Here is a 21,531-nt window from a genome sequence, read left to right on the forward strand (position 1 = left end):
CCGGCGGAGGCTTCCAGGTCGGCTCCGGAGGGTAGCGTGCGCCCCTCTGAGGAGCTGCGGACTTTTCGGCCCTTCCCTGGCTTCTGGCTCTAAGATGCCAAAGTTTTAAGTATCTACCTTCTGAAGCTTTAAGACCGACGACTAGCCAGTCTGGGCTGGGCTGGGCTGGGCGGGACGGAGTGAAGACTTCAAGCCAAGGCCTCTCTAGGGACCTGTATGCCACGCCCTTTTTGCCCCTAGACTCTAGGCTGGAGCAGTGGGTATGGCTTTGCTGACCGGATACTAAGCAGGGAGAATTGACTCCTTTGAGCCAATCCTGGTAGTTCTGATTTGTATTTGTGCAAAGCAAAGACCAGAAATCAATGCACCGTCTCTAGAAGCCATTCTGACTGTACTTTCACATTGGATGAAAATGGCCAGAGACTTCGTAACCATAACTTCCCTTCCTCTTCAAGATCCTCGACACATGCCTGCAGGAGAGTTCTTTCTGATAGCCAACCTCCCTTTTTCCTGGCAAGCTCAGTGCATTTCCTTTTACTTGGTCTCCCGGGGAAATGAACTGCACAAGCTTCCCTCACCCTCAACTTTCTACATATCCAATAACTCCTCTCTGGAAATTTGCAAATTGCATACCGCCTCCCCATTTTTAGTCCCAGGTGAAAATCCCAAATTCAACTTTTCTCTTCCTAGGCAGTATATCGCTCTTGATCCCCCATCCCCCGCCCCCCCCCCCGCGCCTCAGCCTCTGGAGTGCTGGAACATCTGTTAACACACCAGCAGACTCGAGTTTGTAATTAGTGTTTTTCTTTCCATTGCAGAACTTTAGAAGGAATCCAAAGCCCACCCCAAACTAGCGTCTCTTCCCTTCTACCCCTGCCTCCAGTTTGGGACAGCATCACCCTGCACATTTCACGTGCTTGGGAGCTAGGTACTTGCTAAAGCAGCCATTACTGGATAGCGCTAGGGTTGTTAGAAAGCCCTTTCTTACACCGACTCCGCAGGAACCCCTCCCCTCCTCACCTGGCAGCTTTCCCACCTCACCTCGGTTGGCAGAGACTGAGTGAAGGCAGAGGGAGTGTCAGTACTCAAAGCTTTAGCAGACTCAGCAAACCCCCTTTCCCCAACACCTCCCACTCAGGCTCAAGCAGGGGCGTGGGGGCGGGGGTGTAACCCACTGTCTTGGCCCTGCTACAACTCGTTTCCAAAGTTGGTGATTCAAAAATAGTAACAGTAGTTGGGTTGCATCTCATTTGTATTGTATCAATTTAATTAAGCGCAGCGGCAATCCCTTTAAGTCCTCAAGTCTTTCTCAGCGTTCCCCCACTTACTCCCCTTTCTCACTACCCTCCCTGGGATCGTTTCCTTAGCCCTCCCCCTTCTCTGGAATCGTAGCCCTAGTTGTCCCAAGAGAGACTATGGGTCTCAGTGGGAGCAGAGCAGGAAGAAAGGCGGAGTCGGCGGGGGCAGCGGCCGCGAGGGTTGGGCTTTGGGCTGCATCCCCCACCCTGTAGCAGCCTCCGCAGGTCCTGGCGGAAGCGCAGGCCCAAAAAAGCATAAAGCACCGGATTGAGGCTGCAGCGCACCAGCGCCAAGCCGCCGGTGACCAGCAGAGCGAGATCCTTGCGCTTGCTGGCAGAGCAGCTCCGCTCGCGCGCGGCCAGTAGATCGGCTGTATCCATCAGCAAAGCGAGACTGTAGGGCAGTTGCAGCACCACAAAGGCCGCCACCAAGGCCACCACAACGCGCAGAGCACGCCGCCGCTCTGGCCCCCTGGCGGCCAGAAGCGTGCGGCCCAGGAGCGCATAACAGGCTGCCATGACGCCCAGAGGCAGCGCGAAGCCTAGGACCACCTGCGCCACGGCACTCGCCCCCTTCACAGTCTGCGTGAGGCCTTCAGGGAAGATGAGCCGACAGCGCCGCTGGCCTTCCCGCGGCCCGTCCCGGCTGAAAAGGAGCGCAGGCAGGGCCAGGAGCAGCGACAACAGCCACACGAAGACCGAGACCAAGTGCGCACGGCCAGGTGTGGAGGGCCGCCGCCCGGCTGGAAGAGCTCGAGCGATGGCCACATAGCGGTCCGCGCTGATACATGCTAGGAAGAGGAAGCCGGCGTGGAAGGAGGCTGAGTAGAGACCCGAGATGGCTCGGCAGGTGGTACTTCCTAGATTCCAGCCCTGAAGAGCCCCTGCTGCTGCAAAGGGCAAGGTCAGGGCCAATAGGAGGTCAGCCAGGGCCAACTGGAGCAGGTGAACGGAGGTGGGAGATCGGGTAATTCGTCCGGTTGCCAGATGGGTGGCCAAGACTAGGCCATTGCCCGCCAGACCCAGCACAGCCACCATCAGGGAGACACTGGGTTGGAAGGCCCGACTAAAAGCCTGGACATCCGCCTTGTAACAGAGTTCCGGCAACGGCCCAACCGAGTAAGCCTCCTCATCGTAGCCCGAGTAGGGTTCCCAGGAGATCTGGTGACATCAAAACGAGAGGCAGGACCATGTAAAACATTCCTACACCACACTCCCTTTCACGCAGGAGTTCCTCACTCGAAGCCCGAACACCAGAAGAAGATACCCACCCCTCAGAAAAAAAAAAAAAAAAACTTTCTAGGGTACCCTGAACAGGCAGTTGCTTCTCTAGCACTCACTCCCACTAGATTTGCTTCCAGATTCCAGGGTGAACTTGCTCTTTCTGGTCCTAAGTTACTTAATGTGTTCTGCCCAGTCTAGAAGCTCTTATCCAGCCCATCTGGCAAGGTTTGCAGAGAGGACTATTAAAAAGATGGACGATAATAGACCATGGAAACATCTAGCTCGCCTTAGACCAAGCATTTGTATTATTAATAAATCTTGGCTGCTTCTGTTCCCTGTGCAGCGCCCTCTTCTGGAAGGAGGGTCAGATGCAGGCTTTGCTACAGCCTTGGACCCTAGACTTCAAGCTTAGTCTTTCTGTCTCCTTTCCCTCCCCCCACCCCCCCGACCTTCTCTCCTGCCCGCCCTACTGCTAGGTCGATCACAGGCATACTGAGAACACTCATACCACGGGGGTCTTAAGTTTTATAGGCACCTACACAGGTCATAGGATGATAAAGGCCTGATGTTAGTTGGGGAAACCCATTCCTTTACCCTTCCCCACCCTCTCTGCAACCCTTCCCTCCCCCCCCCGCCCCGCCCCAACTCCCACCTGCTCTGTGGACTCGGTTCCCATCTCTGGCTACAAGGGTTTCTGAGGTACAGCCACGGGGGTAAAGTTAAATAACTAGTGGGGCAGGAAGGAAGGGGTGGGGAGAAAGACCAAGAAGGAGGGTGGAGATTAGGGTCTGCCGGTTAACTTTTTCATTCCACTTGCCTTGATTTCTATGTAATCCCTGCCAATGGAAAAAAGAATGGTTTGTGATCTTGAATAAGATTTGTTTTTCTCTCTGAGCCCCGGGCTTTTCATGTGCAAAGTGGAGCAAGATGAAAACGACGAACTGACAGTTGTGAAGGTGTCCAGCTCTGAGCCAGGAACCTTATTTACTTTCAGAAAACACTTTCTTATTTGCCCTTCATTCCATCTCTAGGCGTCCTTCTTCGAAGCTCTCCCCTTCCCTTGAAAATGTTAGACTCCATCTCGTCCGCTCCCCCCCCCCCTTCTCTTTTTGCCACCCTGCAGTCCCAGTCCTTGTTGGCTTTGGGTTACTTGGGGGTATTTCCCAGCGGCAGGGTGTCTACCCCGCCCTTTCGCCATAAGGCTGAGGCACGCGCTTGCGCGGGGTCCGGGAAAACGCGCGTGCCAGGAGAGAGAGAGGCTGGGGAAGGGGGCGGAGAAAGGGAGGAGAGGAGAGTGGGAGGGGGGGAGAGAGAGAGAGAGAGAGAGAGAGAGAGAGAGAGAGAGAGAGATTGGGGGGTTAGAAGAGAGAGAAGGGTGGGTAAGGACGAAGAAACAGCGGTCGGCTGCGAACCCCAGGAGAAAAACTGGGGGCCTGAGCCAGATCTGGCGCCCTAGCAGGAGCGGGCCACAGGAAGACAGACATGAGTGCTGGTCAGCGCCGCATTATGAGTCTCCTCCAGCTCTTCAGCATCCTGCTCGCCGCTGTGGTCTCTGGAGCTCGGGGCTGGGGCTACTGTGAGTGCTAGTCTCAGAGGCAGGTGGGGTTGGGTGCAGGGGTCCAGAGCTTTTGCAGGGCGAGTCCCGAGCCGCATTGCGGCTGGGTGGTCGCCGGTCCTCCCTGGCCGGCTCGCTCCCGTTTTTTCCTGCCTCTCCCAGCGCTCCGCAATGCAGCTCCGAGACTGCTGTGCGCGCGCCCCGGCTTGGGGCTGGGCTCTGAGCCGAGGAACCAGTCAGCCCAGGGGATTTGAAGCTGTTAATCCAAGCGGCAGCCAGTGCCGCTTTGAGGTTAGGGTTGGCTATAAGTGCGGCACTGGTGACCCAGGCTAGAGTTGAGGTTTTTCCCTGAGGGGCTGGGGCTGGAATTTGGAGCTGACCCAGGGACTAGGTAAGGTTTGTGGCTGGGGCTGGGTTTGATGGCTAGAATCCAAATAGGACTTGGTGACCCTGACTAAGGCCAAGGATGATGCTAAGAATGGGATTGGGAAGTGGCTGGATTGGGAGCAAAACCCGATTTGGGGATTGGTGCATGTTTTGGTCGGGGAGGGCTGATGAACGAACGGGATTGACGGTAAGGCTGGGGTTAATTAGGTGTTCTGGGCCCATTTAGATTCTTAATGGGAACCCTACGCTGGAATTTTGGGATTGTGTTTAGGGGGATACTGAGTCAGGGCAGGAAGGGGAAGGAAGGATCTGGCTTTGGATCTGTAGGTCGAGGCAAAGAGTTTTACCTTAGGAGAAGGCAAGCTCCCCCCCCCCCCCGAGGGAGCAGCTGTTGCTGAAGCCTAGACTGAGGGCACCGCTTTAAGGAAGGGTTGACTCTGCCACTGGGGGCAGTGAAGAGCAGCTTCAACTGCGAAGAAGGACAACCTTTAGAAGAGGGGCCATGCTAACAAGCTCATCATCCTCTCCCCACCCCCACAGATGGCTGCAATGAGGAGCTGGTGGGGCCTCTGTATGCACGGTCCCTGGGCGCCTCCTCCTACTATGGACTCTTTACTACAGCCCGCTTTGCCCGGTTGCACGGTGAGCTTGCCCAGCCAGGGAAGGGAGGAGGATTCCAGAGAGCTGAGAGAAGATAGTGGATGGTAAAAGCCCTTGCCCTTTCTGTAGGCATCAGTGGATGGTCGCCCCGGATTGGGGACCCGAATCCCTGGCTCCAGATAGACTTAATGAAGAAGCATCGGATCCGGGCTGTGGCCACACAAGGAGCCTTTAATTCTTGGGATTGGGTCACACGTTATATGCTGCTCTACGGGGACCGTGTGGACAGCTGGACACCATTCTACCAACAAGGGCACAATGCGGTACTCTCCGTGCCCAGGCACACACACTTGGGGAGCCTCCCCTGCTCTGGGCCCTGGGCTGGGCATTAGCCTGAAGGGGAGGGGAGGGACAGCCTGAAGCACAGGTGAGGAAAACCACTCTTGAGATTTAGTCCAGCTCAGACTGTTTCTCGCCAATTACAAGGTTTAACACACTTTAGGGTAAAACCTAGGAGAGCTTCCTGAAGGTGGTGGGATTAGATTGTGCTTTGAAGAAAGAATAGGACACTCTGGACCAGGCAAACTAGTCCGTATACAATCATGGAGGCAGGGGAAGTGGAGTGAACTACCGTTTGGCAAGGTTTGAAAGCCATGGCCACCGCATGGGGAAGCTGAGGGTAGGAACTTGGTTACTACTTTTCCCAAACCCCGCAGACCTTCTTTGGTAACGTCAACGAGTCCGCGGTGGTACGCCACGATCTGCACTACCACTTCACCGCTCGCTACATCCGCATCGTACCACTGGCTTGGAACCCACGCGGCAAGATCGGCCTGCGGCTGGGCATCTACGGCTGTCCCTACAGTAAGGGTGTGGAGGTGGGGAGTGCGGGCAAGGAGCCTGAGAGGGGATAGTCTTCCTGGTCCCCCGCCTACCCACTGTCCTTCTCGCAGAGTCTGACATACTATATTTTGACGGCGATGATGCCATCTCCTACCGCTTCCCGCGAGGGGTCAGCCAGAGTCTTTGGGACGTGTTCGCATTTAGTTTCAAGACAGAGGAGAAGGATGGGCTGTTGCTGCACACCGAGGGCGCCCAGGGGGATTATGTGACGCTTGAACTTCAGGGGGCGCACCTGCTGCTGCACATGAGCCTGGGTGAGCTTGGGGGCCCCAGAGAGCTGCCCTGCCTAAGCTGGGTCTTCCCCTTTTGTAGCGCTTGATGCTAGCAAAACAGCCAGGGGGCTCGAAGTCAGGAGCACTGGATTCAGCTTACCAGTTATGTGACATTGAACAAAGCATCGTAAACACACACAAAATGATTTTGTAGCTCCTTTGCTTTTCACAACACTCCTGTGATGAGCTACAAGCAGTTATCCTATTCAGACTTTTACAGATAGCCAAAGAAGCCCGGAGAGGTTAAATGGCTGCACACTTGTCAATGGGCACCTCTCCACTCCAGGCTTTGATTGGGTACTCTGTTGGGAGCTGCTACTGGCTTGGGAGGAGGGCCTGCTGGAGCTCTCACTCTGTCCTACCATGTCCTCAGGCAGCAGCCCGATCCAACCAAGACCTGGTCACACCACGGTGAGTGTTGGCGGTGTCCTTAACGACCTAAGCTGGCACTATGTGAGGGTGGACCGATATGGCCGAGAAGCAAATCTCACTCTGGATGGTTACGTCCATCGCTTTGTGCTCAATGGCGACTTCGAGAGGCTGAATCTGGACAATGAGGTGACCAAGGGTGGGGCACCATTTTGGGGTGTCAAAATGGGTAAAGGGGGGAATCTATTCCCCATCCCACCCCCAAATGCTAGAGAGGCTTTTTTTTTTTTTTTTTTTTTTTTTTTTTTTTTGTCACTGTTCTAGTCCTCACCCCAGATCTACTATGATGGGTCTAGAAATCCAGATTTGGGAGATCAAGTAAAGTAGAAAATTGTCCCTAACCTCCTCCCACAATTCTGTGCTGTTGATAAAGTATCTAAGACAGACAACTTAACCAGTTGAAGGCCTACAGCCAACTAGTGGTGGCATTGAGGCTCAAACCTAAGAGCAAGTTTTAGCACTCTCCCTAGGGAAATGCTTTCCAAGTCTTTCTGAAAGCCGAGCCTAGTACTGTGGAAAGGGTACTTACTTTGCATGCGCCCAGGAAAAGTAGGTGCTCCCCCAAGCCCAGGGAAACTTCTTTTCACCTGCTCCCCACAGATATTCATCGGGGGTCTGGTGGGCGCAGCGCGTAAGAACCTGGCCTACCGGCATAACTTCCGTGGCTGCATAGAAAATGTGATCTACAACCGGATCAACATCGCCGACCTCGCAGTGCAAGGCCATTCGCGGATCACCTTCGAGGCTAGTGGGCAGGGGGTTCCGGGAAGACAGGGGCGCTAAAGTCACTTGGAAAGCCAAGAGGTTTGGTTTGGGATGAGATCCACTCTCGACAATCAGATTCTCAGGCGTAGGGAGGAGTACCAAGAAGTCAGAGATTAAAGTACCATTCACCCTTTAGTTAAGAAGCTGTGAACCTCAGGATGGTGGTGATGCACACCTTTTATCTCACCACTGGGGAGGCAGGTGGATCTCTGTGGGTTCAAGGCCAGCCTGGTCTATAGAGCGCGTTCCAGGACAGCTAGGACTACACAGAGAATCCCTGTCTTGAAAAACAAACAACAAACAAAACAAAGAAGCTGAGAACCGGTCCAGGTCCAGTTGCCTCATTAGTTAGCAGATGAGGAAAACGAGGTGCAGAGGCTGGGAGCAGTTTGACCAGGAGCACGTGACTCCGGAGTGACAGGGTAAGGACTTGAACTGGAAGTCTTTTGATCAGCTCTCCTCTTTGGTCAGCTCTGGGTTAGGTGCACATGCTAAATTCAGGGCTAAATTCGACTTGTGCTGTATTTGCCCTTAACACTACAAGAGAGGAAATTTTTTTGCTTTGCGGATAGTGGAATCAGTGATAAAAAGCTCTCAAGGAGCAGAGTCCTCAGGGCAGGCTTGTTTGGGCCCCTTCCACATCACAAGGGATGGGAAGGGTCTTGGCTGGAGGTCTTAACTCCACTCTGGACTGGGTCTCAATCCAGTGAGAATATTAACGGCGCATACATTACCCCGTGTCCTGATGCATCCATCCATTCCCTTCTAGGGTAATGTGGCTTTCCGTTGCTTGGATCCCGTCCCTCACCCCATCAACTTTGGAGGCCCTCACAACTTCGTCCAAGTGCCTGGTTTTCCTCGCCGTGGCCGCTTTGCAGTCTCCTTTCGCTTCCGCACCTGGGACCTCACCGGGCTGCTCCTTTACTCTCGTTTGGGGGATGGGCTGGGTCACGTGGAGCTGATGCTTAGCGAAGGGCAGGTCAACGTATCCATCGCCCAGACTGGCCGCAAGAAACTTCAGTTTGCTGCTGGTGAGAGGCTCTGGGAGGCACGAGCAGGCTAGAGAAGGGTGAGATCCGGAAGAAACAGACATTCTCCGCTTCTGGGGGATTCCTGGAGATATTTGCCAGTTATTTCCAGCTTTGCACACTATGTCAACTTTGCACAGCCAGAAGGGGTGTCACTGCACAGGGAGAGAACTGTAACAATGGGGTGCACTTAGACTGCTGTTGGGACCAGACTAGGGCTGCTGCTTCTCCACTCAACATTTCCCCCGAACAGTGGTGGTGAACGCCTTTAATCCCAGCACTAGGGAAGCCCAGGCAGATGAATCTCTGAGAGTTCGAGGCCAGCCTGGTCTACAGAGCGAGTGCCAGGATAGGCTCCAAAGCTACAGAGAAACCCTGTCTCGAGAAAACAAAACTCAGCAAACAAACAAAAAGAACATCTTCTCACTGGGTGTGTGTGTGTGTGTGTGTGTGTGTGTGTGTGTGTGTGTGGTTTTATGTGATTTACGCCTGTAATCCCAGCATCTGGGAGGCCAAGGTAGGAAAACCTCAAGTTTGAGGCCAGTCAGGGCTACATAGTGAGTGCCAGGCCTGCCTGAGACCCTGTATCAAAAACACAACGAGGGGCTGGGAACCCAACTTCTGTGCTGTCCGAGAACAGTAAGGTTAGCTACTGAACAGCTCTCCAGCCCCTGTAACTCCAACTCAGGGGCTCCAACTCCCTCTTCTGGCTCCCCAAAGTACTGCACTCATGCACACAATTAAAAAGCAAACAAAACAAAACAAAACAAAAACCCAAAAAACAAAAAAACTTAAAGACCACCCCTCCACACACCAATCTTCTCTTATTCTGGCTACTGCTTCTACCCACTCACACCATCATCCTCCTTTCTTGTCAGGGTACCGCCTGAATGATGGCTTCTGGCATGAGGTGAACTTTGTGGCACAGGAAAACCACGCAGTCATCAGTATTGATGATGTGGAGGGGGCGGAGGTCAGGGTCTCATCCCCACTGCTGATCCGAACGGGGACTTCATACTTCTTTGGCGGTAAATGGGGGAGGGGCAACTTTGCCCTGTCTCTGGGTGGGAAGGTCCTATCTCTCTGATAGGGCCACATCAGAGTATTGAAGGGACCAAACTCTGTTTCACCTTTGGGACTGTGGGGTGTAGGTCATTAGCAATTATTTGTACTTTGGTTCTAGCATCCTTTCTTCATTTATGCATGGCTCCCTCTTGGCATTTTCCCAAGGAGGGTCTCTGGGTTCTCTCCTGGGAAGGGCCTTATACATGTGGTTGCTCCAGGTTGTCCCAAACCAGCCAGTCGATGGGGCTGCCACTCCAACCAGACAGCATTTCATGGCTGTATGGAACTGCTCAAGGTGGATGGTCAGCTGGTCAACCTGACTCTGGTGGAGTTCCGAAGGCTTGGCTACTTTGCCGAGGTCCTCTTTGACACATGTGGCATCACAGACAGGTATCTACAAGGTCATCTCCCTAACAAGTGACTCTGTGTAACAGCCCTGGCTGTCCCGGAACTTGCTTTGTAGACCAGGCTGGCCTCGAACTCACTGGAGATCTGCTTGTCTCTGCCTCCCAAGTGCTGGGATTAAAGGTGTGCGCCACCACCGCCTGAGTGGCTTTTTCTTTTTAAAATAATCTCTCTTCTCCTTATGTCAGCACCCACACACACACACACAGATTTTTATTCCTTGACCTCTGACCTCTTTCCTATTTCTTCCTATAAAGTTACAGGTGCCCAGAATTGAAAGAAAGTTTCTATTCAGTCCTAAGGTTTCTGTCTGACAGGGTCTGGGTACTTTCCCTTCTTTTGGGAGAAAACTTGAATGACCTTCTTTCAAGCCTCCTTCCATTGGTGTTGACCCCTTGCCCAGATGCAGCCCTAACATGTGCGAGCATGATGGACGTTGCTACCAGTCTTGGGATGACTTCATCTGCTACTGTGAACTCACTGGCTACAAGGGAGTTACCTGCCATGAACGTAAGCTGGATGGTGGAGTCGGGAAAAGGTTGTTGGGGATCAGAAAGCTGCTAAGATGGTACAGATGACCACTCTTCCAGCTCCACAGTGGCCTGCTTACCCCCTTTAGCTTTGTATAAGGAATCTTGTGAGGCCTATCGACTCAGTGGGAAAACTTCTGGAAACTTCACCATTGATCCTGACGGCAGTGGACCTTTGAAGCCATTTGTAGTATATTGTGATATCCGAGGTAAGTGGCTTTGATGGGTGGGGGTGGAGGAATGACCAGCCAATGCACAAGATGCCGGGGTCAGGGAAACTGTAGGAGGAGACAAGATGAAACGGTAGTTGGAGTAAAGGACAGTGTGGAAGGGAGACGCCTAAAATTTTGTAATGTAGCTAGCCTTACAGTTAAATTCCATCTTTGGGCCATTCCAGCTGCCTCCCCCTCCCCCCAAGGTGGAAGGCCCAAGGCTGGGCTGCAGTGAAGTGTCTGACCACTTTTATTAGCTTTAGGTGGCAGTTGGGTTGGTGGGTTGTTAAGGAGGGAGACTGCCAATGTTCATATCCAGGCAGAGCTCTGTAACCTCTCTTCCAGAGAACCGAGCATGGACAGTTGTGCGGCATGACCGGCTGTGGACAACTCGAGTGACAGGTTCCAGCATGGATCGTCCCTTTCTGGGGGCCATCCAGTACTGGAATGCCTCCTGGGAGGAAGTCAGTGCTCTGGCCAATGCTTCCCAGCACTGCGAGCAGTGGATCGAGTTCTCCTGCTACAATTCCCGGCTGCTCAATACTGCAGGTTGAGCCTGGCAGCAGGGAGGGCAAGGCATAGCTGGAGGAGAGCCTTGGGAGGGGGTGAGGAGCTGCAGGAGTCAAACAGGGTCAGGGCTGCTTGCACCTGGGTATGAGGAACCCAGAGGCTAATGGAAGGGCAGGGCCTGGAAGCTGCTTGGCATCTTCCCCAGGAGGCTACCCCTACAGCTTTTGGATTGGCCGAAATGAGGAGCAGCACTTTTACTGGGGAGGCTCTCAGCCTGGGATCCAACGCTGTGCCTGTGGACTGGACCGGAGCTGTGTGGACCCTGCCCTGCACTGCAATTGTGATGCCGACCAGCCACAGTGGTGAGGGGACCGGAGGGCGGGGTTTCCAGGACTCTAGGGGCCACTGAGAGGCAGGGTTGAGTCACTGTATCCTGTTTCCACAGGAGAACGGACAAGGGGCTGCTGACCTTCGTGGACCATCTGCCTGTCACTCAGATAGTGGTAGGGGATACGAACCGGACCAGTTCTGAAGCTCAGTTCTTCCTGAGGCCTCTGCGCTGTTATGGGGACCGTGAGTGGCAGACTCCTTTGGTGTACCCTTCCAGCATTCACTGTTTCCAAAACCTACATCACCTGGCCCATTGGAGCTCTCTGGGTCACGTGACCAGACACTCCTACTGTGATCTGACCCTTACCTTCATGGTTCTTCTGCACCTTACTCTTCAGTCTCCCTAACTCTCCCTGCTCTGTCCTCCCAGCCTCCTGCCCACTGAGGTTCCTTTACTGCCCCACCCTCCATTTCCTTAACAAGGCTTTCCTTGCTGTTTTTGCAGGCAATTCCTGGAACACTATCTCCTTCCACACCGGAGCTGCACTGCGCTTTCCCCCAATCCGTGCCAACCACAGCCTGGATGTCTCTTTCTACTTTAGGACCTCAGCTCCCTCAGGAGTCTTTCTAGAGAACATGGGGGGCCCTTTCTGCCAGTGGCGCCGACCTTATGTGCGAGTGGAACTCAACAGTGAGTATGCAGACTAGGAGGGGTGTGGGTAGATGGAGAGGACTAAGGAGGCCGCTATGGAACAAGACAGTCAGTCAACCCTTTTGAGAGATGGCAGGTCTGAGATGACTCTGGACCCCAGACTTACTGTCTTGATGTCTGGCTATGTGACCATAGCCACGCTGGCACATGCTTTGCTTCGGGGAAGAAGGGAGATAGGCTCGTGAGGGCTCAGTCATCCCTAGCTATGCTTCTACCCTGAGCATGTGAGCTGGGAAGTTGATTCCAGTTAATCTGTAAATTGGGGAAACAGGTTGTGTGGTTTTAAGCCATTTGTAGGTTTTGGACAAAGTGGAGGACTATTTAAAGGGTGTCCCTTAGGTGAGGAGAGAGATTGTATTTGGGAAAGAATGCTGTAAGGGATCTTGGTGGTCTGAACCCCCTTTCTCCCTCTAACCCACTGTCATGCTGTCTAGCATCCCGGGATATAGTCTTTGCCTTTGATATCGGCAATGGGGATGAGAACCTGACAGTACACTCAGATGACTTTGAGTTCAACGATGATGAGTGGCATTTGGTCCGGGCTGAAATCAATGTGAAGCAGGCCCGGCTGCGCGTGGACCATCGGCCCTGGGTGCTACGGCCCATGCCCCTGCAGACCTACATCTGGCTAGAGTATGACCAGCCCCTCTATGTTGGTGAGCAGCAACCCAGGGGCAGGGAGAGAGCCTCCATGACACTCTTACACTCTCATTGGTCATGCTCCATGTTTCCGGGAAGCCCGTGTTTCAATCTTCTCTGTCCCAGAGTGAGCCAAGGGGCACTCTCCAGTCCCTTATATCCTAGTCTGTCCTCCTAGTTCTCCTGCCTCCCTTCCCACTCAATATTTAATCCTATCGTGGACGCTTCAGTCATTCTGGGTGAGGTCTTGGAATGCCCTACCTTTGAGCCACACCTCCCAACCTCTCCATTTATTCCTGACCAGGATCTGCAGAGCTTAAGAGGCGCCCTTTTGTGGGCTGCTTGCGGGCCATGCGTCTGAACGGAGTGACTTTGAACCTGGAGGGCCGTGCCAATGCCTCTGAGGGCACCTTCCCCAACTGTACGGGCCACTGCACCCATCCCCGGTTTCCCTGTTTCCATGGAGGACGCTGCGTAGAGCGATACAGCTACTACACCTGTGACTGTGACCTCACGGCTTTTGATGGGCCATATTGCAATCATGGTCGGTGCTGCTGGTTATGGGGGGCAGCATGGAGCCTTAGGGCATGATGGGAGGTCAGAGGAAAGGGAAGAGATGGGAACGGGAGTCAGTACTTTGGAAAGTTAGATTTGCTAGTAAACTTCTGAGCTCTTAAATGGGGCAATCTGAAGATGCTGGCTGACTCCAAAGGCATAAAGGAAAGGGGAGTGATGATGGAGCTAGCTGATGCTACAAGAGCCCCAGCATTAAGCAAATAATTTTCCTACCTACCACTATCGTCAAGGTCACACAGGTTGCTCCCATACCCCATGCACATCTACTTTGTGTGTGTGTGTGTGTGTGTGTGTGTGTGTGTGTGTGTGTGTGTGTGTGTGTGTGCACCTGTGTGGAAGCCAGAGGTCAACCTCAGGTATTGTTTCTTAGGTGTATCTGCCTTGTGTTTTCAAACAGGGTCTCTCACTGAGACCTGAAACTCACCAATTAGATAGGCTAGCTAGCTGGACAGTGAGCCCCAAAGATCGTCTTGCTGCTGCCTCTCCAGCAAATGGATTACAAGTGTGTGCCATCACACCTAGCTTTTTGTGTAGGCACCAGGAACCGAATTCATGTCCTCATGCTTGCACAGCAAGCACTAACATTTAGCTATAGTATTGACTTTGGCTTCACAGTGCATTTTTGCCCCCTGCCATTTCCTGTCTGACCTATCACTGCATTCCCAAAACATGTGTACAAGCTGACTCTTGGTTGAGGTGAGCCTTGAAATTCATTATACCCAGACTACATTTTCCCCAAGGCTGGCCCAAGGTAATCATGGGGACAGTTGGGTGACTGTGGTAAAGTCTAGTGGTCTAGGGAGATTCAGGGAAATACAAATAATAACACATAATTCCATGGAGTCAGGGTATTTCTTGTTTTTAAAATATTTTTTGGAGTCGATATTTCAATTCTAATCTGGGCCCTCCACATAAACTGTGTGTCCTTGGGGAAGTCATACTCATTTTTTAAATTTATTTTTATTTTATGTGCACTGATGTTTTGCCTGCATGCATGTCTATGTGAGGATGTCAGAAGCCTTGGAACTGGAGTTACAGACAGGTGTGAGCTTCCATGTAGGTGCTGAGAATTGAACCCTGGGTCCTCTGGAAGAGCCATCAGTGCTTTTAATTGTTGAGCCATCTCTAACCTGTTACTACCCATCTTTAGGCTTAAATTCCCTTGCCTATAAAATGCATGGGTGAGACTGGGTTATCTTTCAGGGTTCTCATACCATTATTCTTCTGTTTAGTGCTAGATGGGGGTGGTACAGACCTATAATCCCAGCACTTGAAGCGCTGAGGCAGAAGGATTGTAAATTTGAGGTACAAAGTTAGACAGAAAGATTGTAAATTTGGGCTACAAAGTAAGACAATGCCTCCAAAACTGAAAGAAAAACAATCCTACTAAAAGTAAATAGTGGCAGATACTAAAAGTGTGTGCATGCGTTGGTAACATAAAAAAACCCTTTGAGCTTGTGACTAAGACATCTGGAGACTTCACCTTGATATCTTTGCTTCAGATATTGGTGGATTCTTTGAAACTGGCACATGGATGCGCTATAACCTCCAGTCTGCACTGCGCTCTGCAGCCCAGGAGTTCTCCCACATGCTGAGCAGACCCGTACCAGGCTATGAGCCTGGCTATATTCCAGGCTATGACACCCCAGGTTATGTGCCTGGCTACCATGGCCCTGGGTACCGCTTGCCCGACTATCCCAGGCCTGGGCGGCCTGTGCCGGGGTATCGGGGGCCTGTGTACAATGTTACTGGAGAGGAGGTCTCCTTTAGCTTCAGCACTAGCTCTGCTCCTGCAGTCCTCCTGTATGTCAGCTCCTTTGTACGTGACTACATGGCTGTGCTCATCAAGGAAGACGGTAAGTTCTCCATGGCGCTCTTCCTCCAGGTGTCCAAATTCCCATTGCTATTGATTGACTAATGACTAATCCAGTCCTTTGGAAGATAGGGATTGTGAGAGCTGAGAGAAGACCCCATGTTCTTCCTCCCACCCCACAGGGACCCTCCAGCTTCGGTATCAGTTGGGCACCAGTCCCTACGTGTACCAGCTAACCACTCGGCCAGTGACTGATGGCCAGCCCCACAGTGTCAACATCACACGGGTCTACCGAAACCTCTTCATCCAGGTACGGGTGGAAGGGGATGGGCCAGTTAAGTAACATCTTCATGATCATGGGTGTGGCACAGCCAAGAAAATGTCAAACGGTTACACACGTCTGAAGCACAGTTTAGTATATGAGGGATTTTGACATTTGTCACCTCCTGTGACACAGCTCTGTGAAGTAGTTTGTGGTTGGCAGTTATTCTGAGCTCCATTTTACGACCCAGTAAACAGGGAAAGCCAAGCATTTTTCTCAAAGTCAAACCACCAGGGGCTGGGGATGTGGCTTGGCTGGTAGAGTGCTCGCCTAACATGCACGACGTCCTGGAGTCCTGGCTTCCGTCTGCAGCACTGCATAGACTGGGTGTGGAATCTCAGGGTGCTGGAGGCTGAGGAGAAGGGTCAGAAGTTTGAGGTCATCCCTGGCTACATGGCAAGCTTGAGGACATCGTGGGTTACGTGAGACCCTGTATCAAAGTGTGTGTGGGGAGGGAGGGGATGTGGTTCTGGTGAGATGGCTCAGTGTGTAAAAGCGTAAACCTGATAACCAGAGTTTGATCCTGAGATCCATGCTGTGAAAGGAGAGAAATGACTCCTGCATGTTGTTATCTGAACTCCAGACCCTGTTAAAAAAAGAAAATGTGTAGCTGGATGTGGTGTAGCACGCCTTTAATCCCAGCAGCCGGGAGGCAGAGGCAGGTGGATCTCTGAGTTTGAAGTCAGTCTGACCTATTTTTGGGACAGGGTCTCTACATAGCCCTGGCTGTCCAGGACAGCCAGGGCTATGTAGAGACCCTGTCCCAAAAAATAAAATGTGAGAAGAAAAAAAAAAGTCAAACTACTAGTAAACTGCAAAATCAGGGGTCAAAACCAGATTGTTTGAGCCATGTGTCAAACCCTCCCTCTGGGCCCAGGGGTTGTTCCTTTGGGTAGAGTGAATTCCTCTCTGGTCTTGGCTGTGTCCATCCAGGGCTTCCCTCCCTCCCCCCTCAGGTGGACTACTTCCCGTTGACAGAACAGAAGTTCTCTCTGCTGGTGGACAGCCAGCTGGACTCACCCAAGGCCTTATATCTGGGGCGTGTGATGGGTAAGCTGCTCGTGTGAGTCTGAGGCAAGTTTCGGATGAGGCTCCTGAGTACAGTGAGGAAGTCGAGGGAATGCAGGGTGGGTAAGAGAGACAGACGATGGAAGAAGAGGGGCAGGGCTCTGGGCGTCCCAAATACCTCTTTCTGGGTCTGCCTCTCCCTCAGAGACAGGAGTCATTGACCCAGAGATCCAGCGGTACAACACTCCAGGTTTCTCAGGCTGCCTGTCTGGTGTCCGGTTCAACAATGTGGCTCCCCTCAAGACCCATTTCCGAACGCCGCGCCCCATGACTGCTGAGCTAGCGGAGGCCATGAGGGTTCAGGGAGAGCTGTCAGAATCTAACTGTGGAGCTATGCCACGCCTTGTCTCAGAGGTGCCACCGGAGCTTGATCCCTGGTACCTGCCCCCAGGTAAATCCCTGGACACAGGAACACAGACAAAAGGAGGGAGGGGCAACAGTGATGGGGAAATGGCTCTGAACACAGAGGTGATGTCTCCTAACCAGCCCTTTCTTTCTCCATTTTAGATTTCCCATACTACCATGATGACGGATGGGTGGCCATACTCTTAGGCTGTGAGTACTACTGACTACTAACCTGACTTTTCCAAGACCACCCTGTCAGCTTCCCTCCTGGGTCCTGTCCTCAGTGCTAGATGGGAGATGAAGGGTGAGACAGGCTATGCCGACATCAGCATATAATTGGGCGGAGACTTAATATTTGAGGCAGCTATAAATTTTTAATTGAAATGAAATATTAAAATGCAGCCATAGTTACAGGATGAGGAAACAGAGATGCAGTATCATCTACTAAATGAGAGATTGGAGAAGCTGTCAGAGATATGGAAAGAGTAAAGTGGGCAGGGGATAAGCCAGGAATTGAGACCTAGACACAGGGATGGCCCGACACCACCATACTCTACACACAGTTGTACACGGTGCTTTTGCCTGAGTGTCTATGTGTGTACCCCAAAGACCTTCCTTGAGTTGTTCCTTTTTTCCATCCAGTTTTGGTGGCCTTCCTGCTGCTGGGGCTTGTGGGAATGCTGGTGCTCTTCTACCTGCAAAATCATCGCTACAAGGGCTCCTACCACACCAACGAGCCCAAGGCCAGCCACGATTACCATCCTGGCAGCAAAACTCCCCTTCCTCCTTCAGGCCCTGCCCAGGCCCCTGCTCCTACTCCAGCTCCCACCCAGGTTCCAGCCCCAGCCCCAGCCCCAGCCCCAGCCCCAGCCCCAGCCCCAGCCCCAGCCTCTGGTCCGGGCCCCAGGGACCAGAACCTTCCCCAGATCTTGGAGGAGTCCAGGTCTGAATGAGTCATAAGGGCTTCAGGGACCAAGTCCAACTCCTCTAAGTCCCCCCAACTCCTTCCTTTCCCATATCCTGCCAGGGACATTTGGCTCTTCTTAGCAGGCTCTGTTCACCGGGAGGATTCCCCTCTTGCCAAGTTCGGTGGGCAGAGCTACAGATGGGACCAAAGGGAGTGGCCAAGCCTCACTGCCTAAACCAATGCCCTGCTTACCCCTTTCCCCCAGGCTCCTGGCTGTTGGCCGGCCCCACAGGAAAAGCCCCATGGGGCTGAGACAGGCCTTTCCTGCCATCTCTGTCCCAGCTGCTGCTGGCAGGGATTAACAACGGAGGGCAGGGGCGATGAATTGCCTCCCTTCCTGTGCACTGTCAGCAGGGACAGATGTGGGGATTGCAGGACTGCACAGGGCATGGGGGGGAGGAGGCTGCTAAAACACATCCCCAAGCCTCCCCCCCTGCCCTGCTCACCGGCTGTCTTCCATCTGCTTCCTCTCGGCTGGGGGTGAGGACAGACTTCATCACTGTCCCCACCTCACCCCACCCCCCTTCTGTTTTTTACAGAGACCAAGAGGCCTCAGTTTAGCACTTTAGTACCTCCGCTGCTTCACACGCTTTAGCCAAAGCCATAAAAAGCCTGCAAGTAGAAAAAATAATGCAGACACCTTGCCTAGCTAGCCCTCTACTCTTCCACCCTTTTCCAAAATATGCAATAGCCTTGGTGCCTGTCCCCCCTTCAATGCATGAGGAACCCACTTCCCTCTGCTCAGAGACGCTGCTGTTTGCCCAGGAGGTCATATTCTTTATATATATTTTTGGTTGCGGTCTCTCTCTAGAGAAACTATATATTATTCTAATTTTTAAATTATGTTTATATATAAAAAGAACTCAGTGGGCTGTCCTGTGCTGTGCTGAGTCTGTGGTAAGCGCCTTCCATGCTGGATGTCTCCTGAGTCCTGCCAGCCACTCACCAACTTGCTGGGCCTCCACTCAAAGTCAGGGCAGAGCCCGCTGTGCCCTCACCTGAGCAGGTCCAATAAAGCAGAGTGGTGGAGCCCCAGTCTGTGTGTGGTCACTAACATCATGGTCAAGGGATAAACAGAGTTGGTTTTTGTTTTGTTGATTGCTTCCCACTAAATATTTAACTCATGAGGAATGAAGTGTTTTTAAGGGAACTACTCTGAAAGCTTAGAAATTTCTAGTCCCCAAAACCTATGTATATAAAGTGGGCGGTATACACCTTTAATCCTACCACTCAGGAGGCAGAGGCAGGTGGATCTGAGTTCAAGCCCAGCCTGGTCTAAGAGCCAGTTCCAGGACAGCCAAGGCTACATAGAGACCTTGTCCCTAAAACCAAAGCCCAATCTATGCACCCACCAATGGCTTCACCCTGGTCACTCTCCCAGCCCCCTAGACCTCAGAGGATAGTGGGGATCAGAGAGCTGAAGTTTCTGCCCAGTCTGCTTCCATGCCACCACCCCTGGTCTTTCCAGCCCAAGCACACAGGACACAACTAACCAGAATGGATTCTAACACTTTATTAGGTAAGAGGTCACAAGCCACAGGACTTTAAAGTGCAAGAAATTCACTGGCGATAAAGCCACATGTACACCAGCTCCTCACCAGTCCACACCACCTCTCTGTGTCCATCATCTTACACGAGGTGGAGCAGAAGTGGAGAGGAGGGTTGGGACCCGTCATTAAAAATAGAGGGCAGCGGGGACCGGGAATGGCGGCTGGAGGAGCCTGCTGAGGGAAGGCTGGGGTCAACCTAGAACCAACATCTTTTAAAGCACTCCACACAGCCAGGCCCTTGTCCGCCTGTCTCTGGTTTCCCCAGAGAATTAATGGGTAATTCAGAGCCTACAGTTAGGCTTGAGGGTATCCCTGATACACATAGTAGACACAAACCACCGGCAGCTGTCAATTTCAGAATTGTGATGGGGGCTGGCCCAACTGGGGCCTAGGGAGAAGCTACTGTCAGGAGCTGTTGGGTGTGTGCTGTGTGAGGTACCTGTACCTATCAGTGTGGTGAGGGGGTGTGTATATGCACAAGCATGCAAGTCCCATGCAAATTCCTAAGAGGCAGTATGGCCAAAGGAGCCTGGCTTCTTTGGTGGGACAAACACTGACTGGTCCATAGGAGAAGCTCTGGTTTCAACACTCCATAGGCCAGTCTGTACCTACCCAGGTCCTTTCTACCCAGAACCATGCTCCAATTCTCAGCACACCAGACCCCAGGCAGCTGTGCTGACTATAGCTTTAGTACTTGTGGCAAGTCACCTCTTCCTGCTTCTCTCAGGGGACAGAACTGGAAAATCTTCCACTCTCCTCTTTCTTCCTTCAGAAGTGGGATTTGGGCAGGAAACCCAGAGACCTTGGCTCAAACTCCACTGCAATCTATAGACCTTCTAAAAGAAAGTTAAAGTGCTTTGTTCTGTATAAATCTCAGAGAACGAGTCTGCCCCGCACTGTGATGCCCTCTTCAATGTGCAATGGCACCTCTCACCCACCTTTGAACACTTCCAACAGTAGGTACTCCAGACAGAGTAAAGCACACCAGCAAACCTCTCCCTCTCTAGTCTAGACTAGACCCAGCTATCCTGAAGAAAGAAGCAAAGCTGCTCTGTGGACCTAGCTCTGAGGAACGGAAGAAAAGCCTGAGGACAACTGCAGCTTAGTGACCCAGTGTACTTACTCTCAGCCAGGCACAGCCCACACTCAGCAGCCTAGGCCCACTGCCACTGAGCCAGAACTTTGGAAGGAGCTGGGTCACTGGTGCCTGCTAGGAGTCTGAAAAAGCCCTTCTCTCCCCATAGTCTATAGGACAGGCTTTTCCAAGCCTCTTGAGCCCAGCTTCTGGCTGTCTCTCCCTCTGTCCACAGGAGGGTGGCACTTAGCATTTCCTCCTGCAGCCTGAAGTTTCTGCTTTCATCTCACAGAGACACACTTCCCTCTGAGTTCTGTCCATAATGCCTGTCAGGCTTGCCTCTAACCCTGAGCACCTGTAGGCTCCAGGGACCTGGTTTCACTTAGCCAGCCTGACAGTCAGTGACACAAGGACTCTTGATTGGGAAAACTAAAATGGTGGTGCTGGTTGATTCCTGAGGCCCACGGTTTGGGAGCTGAGGAGAAACAAGTCTCAATACCCACCCAGCCCATGGGGAGGCTCAGTTTCTCACATCTGAGCTCTCCTAGACCAGGTCTTCACCACCTGTTTCCCTTCTCACTGAGGCAGTGTCTCCTTGGGATACAGTGGAGGTCTAGTTACACACGAGTGGGTGGGTGTTCTCAGCATGGAAGACATTGCAGGAGCTGGAGCAGCAGTGGTGTGTGCCTGAAGCCACAGCACTGTCACAGGGCCCAGAGGGCTAGAAGACGTCGGTCTCCCTCTCGATGCCCACATACTTGAGGGCATCAGCTTGGCTGTACCTATCCCAGAGCGAGGAGGAGGAACAAGGTTACTCTGTGATTTTAAGATGGGGTCCCCTCCTGTTCACTTCCTCCCAGTTCCTAGCAGCCATCTGTAATGCCCTGGTTGAGATGAGCAAGGGCAACTACAGACCATCTCCTCCACCCACTGTGGCTACTGCAAGCCCCA

General features: G+C 52.6%; 3 protein-coding genes across 12 annotated transcripts in view; 1 reads left to right on the top strand and 2 right to left on the bottom strand.

The window, feature by feature from the left end:
• Positions 1-1,244: 1,244 nt before the first annotated feature.
• Ccr10 (C-C motif chemokine receptor 10) lies at positions 1,245-3,813 on the bottom strand. Of its 2 annotated transcripts, none has more exons than XM_027428107.2 (2): positions 3,340-3,813; positions 1,245-2,459 (listed from the first exon to the last, which is right to left on the bottom strand). In XM_027428107.2, exons 1-2 carry the CDS (start codon positions 3,430-3,432, stop codon positions 1,395-1,397), a joined length of 1,158 nt encoding a protein of 385 aa, XP_027283908.1. In that variant the 5' UTR covers positions 3,433-3,813; the 3' UTR covers positions 1,245-1,394. The 2 variants fall into 2 exon arrangements, with proteins under 2 accessions (XP_027283908.1, XP_027283909.1); XM_027428108.2 differs by lacking the exon at positions 3,340-3,813 and adding an exon at positions 3,175-3,320.
• Cntnap1 (contactin associated protein 1) lies at positions 2,281-18,990 on the top strand. Of its 3 annotated transcripts, XM_035447651.1 has the most exons (25): positions 2,281-2,417; positions 3,982-4,098; positions 5,005-5,106; positions 5,194-5,387; positions 5,781-5,928; positions 6,018-6,221; positions 6,613-6,797; positions 7,269-7,412; positions 8,203-8,464; positions 9,340-9,489; positions 9,745-9,916; positions 10,335-10,441; positions 10,551-10,670; positions 11,019-11,222; positions 11,389-11,545; positions 11,629-11,756; positions 12,019-12,204; positions 12,660-12,881; positions 13,169-13,408; positions 14,943-15,296; positions 15,436-15,563; positions 16,532-16,625; positions 16,789-17,034; positions 17,151-17,198; positions 17,631-18,990. In XM_035447651.1, exons 2-25 carry the CDS (start codon positions 4,005-4,007, stop codon positions 17,939-17,941), a joined length of 4,200 nt encoding a protein of 1,399 aa, XP_035303542.1. In that variant the 5' UTR covers positions 2,281-2,417; positions 3,982-4,004; the 3' UTR covers positions 17,942-18,990. The 3 variants fall into 3 exon arrangements, with proteins under 3 accessions (XP_035303542.1, XP_027283891.1, XP_027283890.1); XM_027428090.2 differs by lacking the exon at positions 3,982-4,098; XM_027428089.2 differs by lacking the exon at positions 2,281-2,417 and having other exon boundaries at positions 3,849-4,098.
• A 463-nt stretch (positions 18,991-19,453) lies between these two features.
• The window catches only part of Ezh1 (enhancer of zeste 1 polycomb repressive complex 2 subunit), a 36,772-nt gene continuing 34,694 nt past the window's right edge, over positions 19,454-21,531 (bottom strand). For all 7 annotated transcript variants that reach the window (XM_035447653.1, XM_027428103.2, XM_035447654.1 and 4 more), the window contains one exon: positions 19,454-21,362. In XM_035447653.1, the coding sequence (XP_035303544.1) occupies positions 21,302-21,362 (61 nt within the window). In that variant the 3' untranslated portion in view covers positions 19,454-21,301. The remainder of the gene's footprint in view (positions 21,363-21,531) is intronic.

This window comes from Cricetulus griseus, chromosome 7 (assembly GCF_003668045.3).
Source record: "Cricetulus griseus strain 17A/GY chromosome 7, alternate assembly CriGri-PICRH-1.0, whole genome shotgun sequence".
NCBI lineage: Eukaryota > Metazoa > Chordata > Mammalia > Rodentia > Cricetidae > Cricetulus > Cricetulus griseus.